The sequence below is a fragment of the Ambystoma mexicanum genome, chromosome 3p (genome assembly GCF_040938575.1).
Source record: "Ambystoma mexicanum isolate Mex_15411 chromosome 3p, UKY_AmexF1_1, whole genome shotgun sequence".
NCBI classification, from domain to species: domain Eukaryota; kingdom Metazoa; phylum Chordata; class Amphibia; order Caudata; family Ambystomatidae; genus Ambystoma; species Ambystoma mexicanum.
In genome coordinates, this window is record NC_090925.1 from 353,595,571 (window position 1) to 353,609,260 (window position 13,690).

Consider the following 13,690-nt stretch of genomic DNA (forward strand, 5'->3'; position numbering starts at 1 on the left):
AAATAATGCTACGGTGAAGTTATCTGAAGAGGCAGGGGGGCGATAAATCAATATGAAGTTAAGCGTTGCTTTTGCATTCATACCAATTTTTATGTGCAAAACTTCAAATCCATCCATAAAATGGCCCTTTACTTCCCAGGCTGACAGAGAGTTTTTAAGAATAAAGGCCACTCGTCCTCCCCTCCCCACAACTCTATCCTGTCTAAGCATGTTATACCCAGATGGGAAAGATAAGTGCAGTGAAAGGCCGGCGGCAATGGAACCCCACGTTTCTGTGATGGTACAAACATCTAGTTTATGATTATCTATATAATCAGACACCTCATGTGCATGTTTAATCAAAGACCTTGTATTAAGTAGCATGCAATTCAATAAGTCAACAGGGTCGAGAGTATGACATCTAACATATTTTTCCTCCATGAATATTACCGGTTGAGGAAGAATTGCATATGACTCTGCCTTGTCTTCCATTAAAGGTTCAATAGCAGCACTCCGAGATAGAGAGCAGTCTAATGGAAGGGAAGGGGAGGATTGCTTACACAATATTTCAATAGAATTTGGTATAGAGGATGGTGGACTTACTGTAGATGCAGTGGAAATAGTGGTCTGATGTTTTGGAAATATGTTTCTGGCTGCCTCAATTGCAGCCAGTACCTGCTGTAGCCCCATCTAGATCAGGGAAGAGACCGTGACGCCGACACGTCTGGCCACATACCGGCACAGACCGGCTTGTCCCTTTTGCGCCGGGTTGGATACTAAATAGGACTCTGGACTACAATTCCGATGGGAATTGTAGTTCGCTCCACGAGTGCGTGCAGGAAGATTACTGATTCAAATCGCACCGTACAATTATCTCAAGTTGAAATGTTTTCCTTTATGCCCCAAACACGAAACAATGCTTAGCAGATAATTACCAAGGTAAAAACAGTTGCTAATAAATAAATCCAAATTTTAAAATCCAAGGATAGTCTTACACATTTACCAAGTTTGTGTGAAATTGCTGGGGCAGAATTGAAACATCTGCCACCAGATCCAATACCAAATCACCCCCACATGATATTACTCTGCTGGCTGACCTGTGTGCCAGATGAGATTTTAAAACATCCCCCACCCCCTTTGTAGATGAATAACCTGCAATACATTTAGCTGCACCAATATTAGATCCCACGTCATCATACAGACAGGAATTAAGGACATGGTTTGCCTTTCCAGGACTAGATGTCTTAGCTACCTGTACATCAGCACTCTCAATGTCCAATTGATCGACATGTATTGAGGAGTTAACATTTGCCATTTCTGCTCCTAGGGTTGTTTGCCTTGTGTTCGCGCATTTTCAGCGACTTGCATAAATTGCTCACCCACCATAGCGTCTACCTGCTTGCACCCCATGCTTCGTAACTGTGACAGTTATAACCCCGTTGAGGTTAATACCTCTCTGTATTGCGTTACCAAATCCCAAATAGGATATTTAGAAGTACAAGCACTAACCTGATTGGATGCCAACTTGTTTGGAGCAGCAACAGTAGAGGAGAAGAATCACCCCAGAATCCCTGATTCCCCCAGAACCAAACTTTAAAGATTCGGCTAGGGGAAACACGAACCCCAAGGAAACCCTCTGGGGAATGAAACCCTGGAGATCTTGAATCAGCCTTCTTGTAAGGAAAGACCCTGACGTCAGAACTGGTTGTCTCTAAGGATGGCCCTTCTCTATGTGGCAAAGTGGAAAGAGACCTACAGAACGAGAATAACAGGTAAGTATAAGAAGAGCAGAATGAAGAGGTAATAGATGAGGAAAGAGTGAAACTAACTTTGGATATGAATGGGTCTTCTCGGGCAGTTGAAGGAGTGGAAGTCCAAAGAGGAGGGTAACAACTGACAAAGGAAGAATGGTAAGTGTGGTTCTAAGCAAAGAAAAGAAAAGATAGACCAACTGTAGGAATTGGACTTACTTCAGCTAGGCGGACCTGCTGACTAGAGCGGAAAACCAAATGGAGAGCCCTGCTTGAAGAGACAAGGGGATTCCCTGGACTGATCGAAGGAGAGGAAGTGAGCAGGCCGAGACGAGATACAATTCTATAACAAAAAGGAATGTTAGTGAGAAAAAGAGAGTTGAATAGTTGTCGATAGAATAAGGTTTGGGTTCTGAATCTTAGCGAATTTACAGAGCATCACATTCTGCAGAACCACGCGTTGGAGCGGAGTTCCGGGTTCCTTAAGAGGGATCAGATGGCTGATCACGTGTTCCTGACGGCAACGTGAAACAACTAGACTGCTGACATAGGATTCTCTTGCTACATCGGAGTTTCCTAGAATCATATCTCTACACAGGGACCAATGACGCCTAAGCTGCCATCGGCGAAATGGTGTAACAGTAGCACAGCAAACATAGGGCTTGGGGGCAGGCTTAATGATTATAAAAAGACACTGATGAATGCTTTCCTAAGCCTTGGACAATCTAAGTATTCTGCAGCTGTGCGTTCCAAAGCAGTTGACCTGAGAAGACTGTCGTTTATTCCCAGGATACAGTCAATTACTCGACAGGACAGGCCAGCAGTAAAATTCAGTACGTCAGTATAATGTATGAACAATGTAGCACGGCTACAAATTAAACGTTACTCTGCAACAGAGTACATGCCAGCTCGCTACATTTACAAGGAACTTTTTAACAAATAGTGGACAATGGAGCAGACATAAGTGCTTCGAGCAGTGAGCCCTGCAGACGTGCCGCTTACCATTTCACTTTGTTTCTGCACAGAATATAACGGCACCTCCAATCCTCAGCTGAAAGCATCGGAGCACACGGTCCTTTGGTCCCACAGCGGACCACTGCAGACGACACTCTCAGGTCTCAGCCCTAGCTACACCAGCCTCACCATCGACGGTAATACTATTCCCTTCGCTAAGAGTGTAAAAACTCTTGGTTTCTATCTAGACGCGAATACCAACCTCACCAAACAAATTAATATGGCCACCTCAGCCACTGCTTACATTGGTAAACTAATCAGGGCCTGTAGACCTTTGATCTCCGGCAATAACTGCCTCACTTTAGCCAGAGCACTTATACAATCCAAACTGGATTACTGCAACAGCCTTTATGTAGGTACCAACAAAACGGTAATCAATAAACTGCAAGTTCTACTAAACAATGCACTCCGTGCCGCCCTTAATATTCCTCGAAGAGAACATATCTCGGCTACAAGAATTTCATGCAAATGGCTCTCCATCCAACAAAATATAGACTTAAAAACCATCTGCCTCACTTACAAAGCTCTCAACCACCTAGCCCAGCCCTATTTAACCAATAAATTCACTTTAAGACAGAATACTAGAACCACCAGATCCTCTAATACACTACAACTCATGGTGCCCAAATTGTCTCTTAAAAGAGCCTGTGGATCCAGCTTCCCAGTTCTTGCCTCACAACTGTGGAACACTATTCCACTGGATATTAAATCCACCCCCACATTCCAACCTTTCAGAACTAAGGTCATCACTTGGTTACTCAATAAATAACCAACTTTGCATGTATGCCTAATGCATGATTGTATCCTCATTATGCCTGCTTGCTTCTATACATGCACTAACTGCTTACGTGTAACCATACATATGCTTTACAAATGTACAAATGTTCCTCACCTTTGCCTGTAACTTGATGTTTAAGCGCCCATATACCTCTGGGTCAGGAGCGCTATACAAAATAAACAAACAAACAAACAAACTCTTCCTCCACACTTTGCGCAGCACTCCGCACCGGTCTGTGGATTATAACAAAGTAGGTATCAGGCTCCACCTGAAAATGGTATCCAGCTAGGAAAAACTCAGTCGGGCAGCACAATAATTGCCAGCAGACACTGCAGACCACACTCTTCCTCCACACTCCGTGCCCGAATGTGCATTATAATAAAGTAGGGTTCAGGCTCAACCTGAAAATGGTATCCAGCGATAACCTGGGTACTTGTCCACATATTGCACCATAAACATACTTCCATATCTTCATTTAGTACCCCTGTACTCCTCCATGTATCACAGAACTGCTGGAGATGGTTGTTTCTTTGTGGCATAAACGGCAGCAGGTTTATTATAACATATCACATCGCTCATCTACTTCAAACACGAAATTAGTATCATCACAGCAAAAAACACTCTTTGGGGAATTGTTCTCCTGGTGCGGAGACCAGCCGACTGACTCATCGATTTCTTGCTTCCCCCCATGTTTCCAACCAACTCCACTTTAGGCCAAAGCCCCCCCAACTGCCATTGTCCATGACCCACCTGCCCCTGCAGGCGTCCTGGGCTGGAGGAGTGCCGTTTCTGCTGGGGGAAGCTGAGCCCTCTCACATACATCTAGCGCCCTCGTCGCTAGGCCTGAGAGGGGGTGTTGATCCTGGGTGGAGCAAAAAAGCACAATAACAGCCAGTCGACACTGCAGATCACACTCTTCCTCCACACTCTGCGCCGGTATGTGGTCAGATGATGTAACATGCAACGGATATGACAGAAACATTAAATAAAAGTCCTGTGCAGAGACGCGGGAGGAGCCAGTAGTATCACCAGCACTGGAGTGAGTGTATCATTGGAGCAGGGGGGAACCGGGAACCGGTGGAACGCAAAGCGTTTCCCCCAAGGGATTTTCTGGGCGCTGCGCAGGCCAATGAGCTGGCCTGCTCATAGTGTGCCTTCAGGGGTGTATAAGGGGGAAGGGAAGGTTCGGGAGCAGGCGACGGTTGAGGACAAGCATTTGTCTGGTTGTCCCAGGTCGCCGCTCCCGAGCCTTCCCTGCGTGAGGCCTAATTAGCTGCTGGTTTCTAAAGGTGAGGCAGGGCTGGTTGTTTAACTATCAGCTATTGGGGGTGGGTTAGATAGATCATCAGGAATGTTTTGTTGGGTTGTGCTGGGTTTAGTACGAATGTATCCGCGTGCGCTGTGGATAAAGCCCACCCCCTTACTGTGTTTTTGAGCGGTTCCACAGGCAGACTGCTACGCGGTGCCGTGCGCTCGCAGAGAGCAGCATGGTGTTAGCGAGGTTTCCTTTTCGGAGACAGCGCAGGTTTCCTTTACAGAGGCAGCGCGGGCCTACGGGCGGTGGGGCCTGTTGTTGTATCTGGCCCGGTTTAAGGGCCATTTGGGGAGAGAGAGTTTGGTTGTAAGGGCGCGGACGGAAGGAGCTCCTGGGCGGCTTGCTTTCTGCCGGGCGTCAGCTAGAGTGGGCGGTTGCACGCGGTGACGTGCTGCGGCCACTAGGGGGCAGTGCAGAGCCCTCAAAGGGCCGCACACGTTGTTGAAAGGGAACAAGCCGCGTTATCGACTATCCAGTGGGCGAACTTTGTTCACGCCACAGGTGGTGCCCTGCTGGGTTGGGCCTGGGCAGGATAGCAAAATAAAAAAAATGTACAATTTTTTTTTTACTTTTCAAAAGGAAATTGTAAGGTGACACAAGAAAACACCTGTCGCAAGGTAACCCCAGGTCTTCGGGCAAACCTGATAAACCAGGAGAAAGCACAGGAATATGCAGAGACCAACCAAGGGCTAGAGGTGGAAGAGCCCAGAATGTCCAATGAAGGGTCACCAGGGGTATGGTGGGGATGCAACGGCTTAAATAACAGCAACGCTATGTCCTCCGCAATTGTAAACCTCAGCCTGCCGCCAGATCAAAAGACAACACCACGTTGCCGCGAAGCTGCAACGGAACTGGAGACAGAACCGCCACACTGTCACGGGCCAACAAGGACAGTGAATTACGCAGCCGCATCAAATTTTGGCCGGACACCGGGAAAAGGAGACAAAATGCTGCATTGCAGCGAAGCAGTAAATGTGCCACGCTGCAACGGTACTGCCCAGACCTTGATGGAGGATGGGTGGGCGGCCGCAAAATATTACACGGGCGGCGAGGTGCCGCGCGGTGAAAACACGAATAACTGAATGCCTAACGGATTAATCTCAGACAATCAAGTCCTAGCGAATATTTACGAGAACAACCAGACCCAAAACACATACCTGCCTTATGAAAAGCCAAACGAAGAAACGAGTGGAAGAGAAAGCGGGAACTTCTCAGGGAAAGGGGGGGCAGGACTTTGGGGGGGATTTATAGCCTGCATGATACGAACGGCTCTGATTGGATGATTGAACCATGCATATTTAAACCCACGTGGGTGAATGGACTGACGGATCACTCTGGTTTGTGTTACAGAGCCAGACAGACATGGAGGAAGGAGCTGCGAGCAGCCTGTGGGCTTACGAAGATTAGAAGTCAGAGGCTACGGAACAGACCTTACTTACTACCAGATCCAGGCCAAGGGAGAAGAGCCATCTTCAATGCCCAAGGAGGAACAGAGACAAAGATCTGACAAGAACTCTTTAATTTGGGCTGAACGGAATCCAATATTTGTTTTTTTAATTTATTTTTTTAGAAAAGTCAATAAAGACTAATTTCAGTTACAAGTACCACCTGCCTGCATTTTTGTTGTCGCATAAATAATAACGGTACACGAAATAGGAAGATAGACAGGGATTAAGTTCTAAATTAATGATGACTTGTTCAAGGTGGTTTGAGTAGAGGTAGTGGCCAGGAGGTATTTAGGTTTCATATACGAGACCTGGTATTTTCCCCCGCAGTAAGGCAGTTTGCACGGGGAGGTATTTTTTGGCTTGGGGGCCAGCTTGTATTTTGAGGTGCAGCAAAGAGGGTTTTTCCCACACAGTGAAGCAGTGCTGCTGCAGAAGGATGGTGGGGCAAGGGTCAAAGAGGAAGGGCCTGGTCGATGCCCAGGCTCTGAGGGAAGCCCTGGATATTATCAGCAGGGCAATCAATGCCCAGCTTGAGGGGGTGGTGGGTGAAGTTATGGGGAGGCCACAGCGGAGAGCTGCAGCAGATGGGGCTCTCTCTCTCGCTGCAGTGGTGGCTTGCACCCCTGCGGCCGGGAGAGGGGAGGTTTGGGATAGTGGGGCTAGGAGGAGCAGGAGGGAGATTCCTAGGAGAGTGTCCGTGGGGAAGGTGGTGAGGTGAAGGGTCAGATAGGGTGTTGGGGGAAATAGAGCCGGCGGCGGACTTGGGTGAAAGGGGATTGCAAGAGGGGCAAGGCAGGCGGGGTGTGAGGCCACAGGTGCCAGGCACCAGAGAGAGGTGGCAATGCGAAGGGGAAAGGGAGGTCAATACCTGCAGAAGAGTGCAGGGGGTAGGACGAGGGCGCGGTCGCCAGCGAGTAGTGAGGAGAGGGAGAGGTGCGGAACGGCCTCTGCAGCTAGGAGGACTGCGGGCGGAGGGCATAGTATGGCCCGCACAGTTACAGAGGGAGGGACGGGAGAGGGCTTAAGAACGGCTCCTCTGCAGGACTTTCAAGAGCAGACTAGAGGGCACAGCACTGCCCCTAGCATGGAGGACCAAAGGGTAGAGGAGAGGACCCCTCACCCGAGAAGGGAGGAGCAGGCAGGGGTTCCCTTCGGCCCCGCCGAGAAGTTTGTCCCCGCAGCAGGAGCCCAGTGAGTAAGGAGGCCAGGTTGCGGATGGGACGGCAGGGCAGAAAGAGGTGAGCGGGAAGGGGAATGGTCAGCGGCTTGGCACAAGGGGGACACGAGGTGGGGGCAGGAAGGGAAGGAGTAGGGGCACAGTGGTGAGAAGGGCTTGCAGGCCACGTGGCCGTGGAGATGAAGAGGGGGTATCCTTGGTGGAGGTGCAGACGGACAAGGGGGAGGAGCCTGTGGCACCTGAGGTACAGGCCCCAAAGAGAAGGCTGCGGAAGGTACGGGAAAGGAAAAAAAGTTGCAACACATGGGTATTACGTAGCCATTGGGTGCGCATTTGATGGGGTCAACAAAGGATAAGATATGGGCATGGGAATTTGTGGACGTGCTCAAGCTTCTACATAGGGAGGTGAGAGAGAAGGAGAGGTCTAAGGAGGGGGAGAGGGAGTTGGCCTCACGTCCAAAGGTACCGGTGACGATTGAGAATTGGACGTCGGCTTTTATTATCTACGCGATCGTCTACTGCGAGAAATTCCCAGAGAGGTGTGTGGCACTGTTGAAGTATATGGATGTGATAAGGAAGGCATTCAAGAGTTTTGGGGGTTTCGCATGGGTGCGTTATGATGAGGAGTTCAGGGCAAGGATGGCAGAAGACAGCCAGGCAGTCTGGAGGGAGATCGACATGGATCTCTGGTTGCAATGCATGGCGTCGACGAGGCCAGCTCCAACTTTACACACGGCAAGTGGCTGGCTTACCCTTGCCTTACCAGCCTTTTCTTGGTCACCCCGCCCTGGTGGGGGCAGGGGTAGGAGGCAGAGGGCAGCCCTCAGCAGCATGCTTAACCTTCAACAAAGAGTGCTGAACAAAGGCAGTGTGTAGGTTCAGACATGAGTGTATCAGTGGGCTTTTACATATAGCTCAGGTTCGGAGGGTGTATTACATTACCTGGATGATTGCCTGTTCATTAGTGGGTTGGTCAAAGAACTGGAATGCAGGAAGATTCTAGGGATTTTATAGGCTCTGATGCAGGAGTTGGGGGTGCCGTTGGCGGAGGACAAAACAGAGGGACCGGCAGTGGTATTGACATTTTTAGGGATCGAATTGGATTCGGTGGCAATGATCTCATGCTTGCCGCACGACAAGGTGAGCAGGCTGGTAGGGTTGCTGGAAAAGGCGGTAGTTGCGCAGAAGATGACATTAGTGGAGATGCAGAGGCTAGCAGGGCATCTGAATTTTGCATGTAGGTTGGTGAGCCCTGGGCACACTTTTTGTAGGAACATGGTGCGGTCTATTGCAGGAACGAAGTGCCTGCATCATCGGGTAAGGGTGTCAGGGGCGGTTCGGGAAGATTGTAGGATTTGGCTGCGCTTTTTGGAAGGTTTTAATGGGGTGTCCATGTGGCTCCAAGGGGATCCTGTGTCATGGGAAGTACAAATATTTTCAAACGCGGCTGGCGCAGGGGGATTTGGAGTTTTCTGGGGGGGCTGATGGTGCGCAGAAAAGTGGCCGCCATGATGACAGTAAGAAGGGAGAAGCATAGCATTTCTGGAATTTTTTCCATTGTTGGTTGTAATGGAGTTGGGGGAAAGGAATTGAAGAAAAGCATTGCTTTCTATGGGAAGTGGTTTTGGGGCTTTCAGCCTAGCGGCGGGGAAATGGCAAGCAGGATGTTGGAGGTCTGGGCGAGGGAGAAGGACAGTTGGAGGCCAGTCTCTGCGGCTTTGTTGGTCAGATTATGCCGGGCTGTGGGCAGGGTTTGCTGATCGGCGTGGGAGGGGGGTCATGTTTTTGGCATGTTTTTTGGGGCGTTCAGGGTGTCCGAACTGGTGGGGGGGGGGAAGAGGGGAAGGTGGTCTGCAGTGGGAGGATATTTATGTCTCAGAATTGGGGTTGGATATTAAGATTAGGAGGTCAAAGATGGATCAAAAGGGGAGGGGCTGTTGGGTGTTGCTGGAGTGGGGTAGTAAGGCGCTGTGCCCAGTTAGTACAGGCTTGGCTTGGAAGGAGGTATGTGGGGGGAGATCAGGGTTGGTTTTCCAGCATGAGGATGGGGCGGTAGTGTCGGCGGCTCAAGTGTTGGGAGTATTGAGGAAGGCGTTGGGGGCTGTGGGTGAAAACAGTGGAGTTTGCAACTCATTTGTTCCGGATGGGTACAGCATCTGAAGGTAGCCGGTTGGGGTTATCGGAGGATAAGGTTAAAAGTTTGGGAGGTGGAGGTCAGAGCACCAATTAGAAAGGGCAATTGTTCCTTTATCCCGGCCCTAATGTATGAACCTCAATTCATACCTCCCACTTTACAAAGCCCATGCCACGCATAGTCTCTGCTCACAGTCCCTTCAAGATCCTTCATCACAGGACCACAAGATCCGCCGGAATACAACCTAGGTCCCACAAACATGCCTTGCTAGTTCGGATATGCTCATGCAAGTGACGACAATTAAGTCGATCTCGGAGTAAAGATGCCCACGTGCTCGAGCCTTACTTTTTTCAGCTCCAGCCTTCCGCTCTTACATTATAGCGGCGTGATCTGAACGGGGCGTAACGTGACGTGGTTAGCTCACTGGGTACTTTAGGATGTACGTTGGATGACGTAGCATGTAATTCATTTGACGAGAACGAGTAGTGGATGAGAGACTGAGTTTGTTGAGCCTGTAGACGGTTGGAAAATAAGTCATCACAGTATGTAAGCCACTTGCAGGTCGAATTTAACCGACACGTAGAGCTTGGGAGAGGGGCAATGTAGCGGGGAAGACGGGAGAAAGATCAGTCCCCGACCCCTTCTTTGGAAAGGAAAGTTATAGGAAAGGAACAAGGCTCTACCTGAGGCGAGCAATTGGAGGTACTGCAGGATAAATACATGTATCTACACTGCCTTCAATTAAACGCGGAGTAGCCTGAGGCCACATAGGTAGGGGTACTCGTCGATACGCGGCCATCGTTTCCTAGGGTACACTAATGTTAACACAGTACCTAACGATTTGTTGGGTGGAGGGGTGGGCGTTCCCGCAGTTTCGGGCGCTGAGGCTGATCCTCGGACACTAGGCCTTGTCTTCCAGAGCTCTTGAGCGACTGTTTAGCGAGGGCTCTGCCCGGCGAGGGTTGTTGCATGTCGTCGACATTTGTATCGTTGCAACATAAATTTAGTTGCTACAGGTACTTTCATTTTAAACGCCATCACGCGTTCCATTTGGAGTATATGCTGGGTATCCTCACGCGTTATAATTCACAAACGTATCTGTGTGTGCGGTGCCTTTTTCAGTAGCTAATTGCCTCGGCAGTCTACGACCAGACCCTCACCTGCAGAATTTCAAGTGTTGCCTGTTGGTGATAAACGCCATGTGAGTGGAGGGGCGGGATGGCTGAAAGTGCGCGCCAACGTGTAATGTTTTTTCTTCTACAGCTCCCTCCATCATGGATGTAGAGAATCTCCCCCCGCAGCAAGATGACGTCCAGCGGCACCCGAACAGGACTCCCGCTTCAAAGGCCAATCTCCCCCTGGCTGTCATTGCACCTTTTACGTTCGGTAAGTTTAAGTCCACCAAGGCAGGGTATCGGTTGCAAATGTGAGTTGTACTTGTTAGACTCGGACTCGAATATGTCTGTAGGCTGCTTGTTGTTGGGGTTACCGCCATAGGCATGCATGCTTCGGTCAATGTTAAAAATCGGCTCTCAAGCTCACAAATTAGACGACCATGCTCTCATTTCAAACCTAATGAACGGTAACCGCGATATTAATGTACATTATTTTTTTTGTATCGTACGACTGGAACGCTTGTGTGTACTTGGCAGTGATCCTAACAGTATTCACTTTTTTTTTGTATAGCGCCTATACAGAATGCGTTTCATATGCATTAAATAAGAAATTAACAGCATTACACGTGTTTAGTTTTTCTCGTTAACAAGTGTGAAATTACCTATTCAGCCACCCGTATGAATGATTTGTATTTTGTTTGTGTATAGCGCGCCGGGCCCGAGGGCACCCGGGCGCATATCATAAGAGGCAAAGTTAAAAGGGACCTTCTTAGCCACTTCACATCCTCGGTGATCAGTCTAAAAGTAAATGAAAAGGAATCTTAGGGACATAACCTCCTATTTCAGTAGTCCCTTAGGTTATGCCCAAAACGAAGGCTTTTTTCTCAAGATATTTATTCCTTTCCCAATTGGTAACTCCCATCATTATCCTACTCTCGGCAGGCCCGTCCTGCCGAAGAAACGTGTGAAGGTGCACACGTGCTCAAGATCAACACGAGAGGAGATGGAAGCGGCCGCAGCAACTGAAGGGGAAAACGCAGCTCTCGACAATGTGTATAGCCCACACATGACCTTATAGTTCCCTGCACATGACGGCAGGTAGCCGAAGAGATGAGAAGGGCGGGGTCTCTTCTGCAGTCGGTGGTCAGTCCACAGGAGGTATCGCCGCTGATAGGATGTGGCTAGTCGGGGCATCTGACTGGGGGCTGCTTCTACTGTAGGCCCCCTAGGCTTGAACTGGCCCAGGGGGGGGGGGGGGGGGCATGAACTTAAACGTAGATGCATGGTGTTGCCTTTCATACACAAACTTAACAATGAATGGTGCATAACTCATTGACCTCTCAAACATACGAACTGTACATGATTAAATAAGGTAATGCCTAATATTTCATCACTTCGTTTTGGCTAAAATGCACACACTTTCTAAACTCTTATGAATTTCCCATATTTGGACTTCAGTCTCCCAAGGGAGTTCAACTTACAAGGCGTTGGGACGACGACGATGATTTTCAAATACTACATGGAACATTGCAAAAAAACTAAAATACAGAATAGTGCTAAAAGGTTACTTCAGCAATGTGTAAACGTACATAAATGCAGTTGACTGAAAAATACCTAATTACAAAAAACGAAACCTCCACAAATACCGTTAATCAATATCTAATACAAAGAAACGTTTCACTCGTCTGTCAAGCTGTCTGGCCTAAAATCATTTAATTCTATAGAGGCCATAGATTGAATGCGAAATATTCATCCTACCATGCCATGTTGGAACGATAATAAAATGGTCATAAGATGGATGTGAATTGTTAATCCTAGCCATGTTCCTGTCAGTAATCGCATGGGCTTGATCTTGACCTGCTGTGCCTTGATGTCTTGTCTGGTTGCTAAACCCATAAAGTGGACCAAAGCGTATTACTTTGTACACACGCAGCTTCTCCAAAACAACCTTGCTTACTTGATAGAATCATGACTGGGGACCTATTGATGACTTGCCAGTCCGGGCATGGTTCCTGGATCTGCACCATCCCAGAGGTCTCCGGGGCAGTCTACCCCATATCCATCCACTTATCACCACCACACCTGCTCCAGTCTCGATGCGTAGGTAGAGATTTCCTCTTGGCTAGTTTCCTCCCCGCTGTGTCCCCTGCAATGTGACTAAGTGGCCTATTTCATGCCACTCCAATGAGGTTCCTTTATTTGGAGATTTAGTGTACACACTAATTTTTCTAGCAGTAAGATAGTTGCGCATGGGAGACTGCACTTAAAGGACATGAGCAATTCATCATGTTTGCTGTTCGGCTCAAGTATGATGAAACTCCATTCTGGTGTTTTAGACTTGATTACTTCTCATTGTAACTGTTTTTTGTATTTTCTCGTGTATGCTCCCTGTGTTCCTTTTTTTTTTCTCTCATACTTAAAATGGTTGTGCTGTGTTCTCGGTGCCGAGATGCCCTTAATAGGCCACGCCATTCTTCATAAACATACAATCTCCAACACTTGCACAAAAGGTGTTCGTCTTATCCGAAGAGAATTCGGTACTGATCATAGGCTTTATGGACTTACAAAAGTTAATGACAGTAAGTTTCTTTGGCATAGAAACTAATAATCATGTTTGATAATAGATGGCAACTGAAAACAATTTGTGGCAGAAAAAAATGGTCACTTTAAAATATCCTTTTGGTCGAATGTTTACTGATCAGAATCATAATGATCCTGTTTTAAGCTCGGTTCCTAATTGGCACCATTACTTATGGTCATATTTAACATTTTGCCTCTCCTGAAGTCTTCTAAATGCTTCACACCTGGGGACTGGTAGAGGGTAGAAGGCTGCTTTCATCCAGAATGGGGGTAGTTGGAGGTTAAAACGTAAACTTAGTGGCCTAATGGGAAACAAAATCTTTAAAAATAAATTTTTTTTTTTATGAAGCATACTTTAATACAAAAGCTTTTAGCAAAAAAGGAAGATCAAGCTGAGCA

At 48.0% G+C, this 13,690-nt stretch overlaps 1 protein-coding gene across 5 annotated transcripts in view; it reads left to right on the top strand.

Moving 5' to 3' along the window:
• The first annotated feature begins 10,054 nt into the window (after window positions 1-10,054).
• LOC138580442 (targeting protein for Xklp2-B-like) overlaps window positions 10,055-13,690 on the top strand; it is a 247,643-nt gene continuing 244,007 nt past the window's right edge. For 3 of the 5 annotated variants that reach the window (XM_069650994.1, XM_069650996.1, XM_069650998.1), the window contains exons 1-2: window positions 10,055-10,142; window positions 10,860-10,982. In XM_069650994.1, coding sequence (XP_069507095.1) covers window positions 10,871-10,982 — 112 coding nt within the window. In that variant the 5' untranslated portion in view covers window positions 10,055-10,142; window positions 10,860-10,870. The remainder of the gene's footprint in view (window positions 10,143-10,859; window positions 10,983-13,690) is intronic. The other 2 variants (XM_069650997.1, XM_069650995.1) reach the window with 2 other exon arrangements.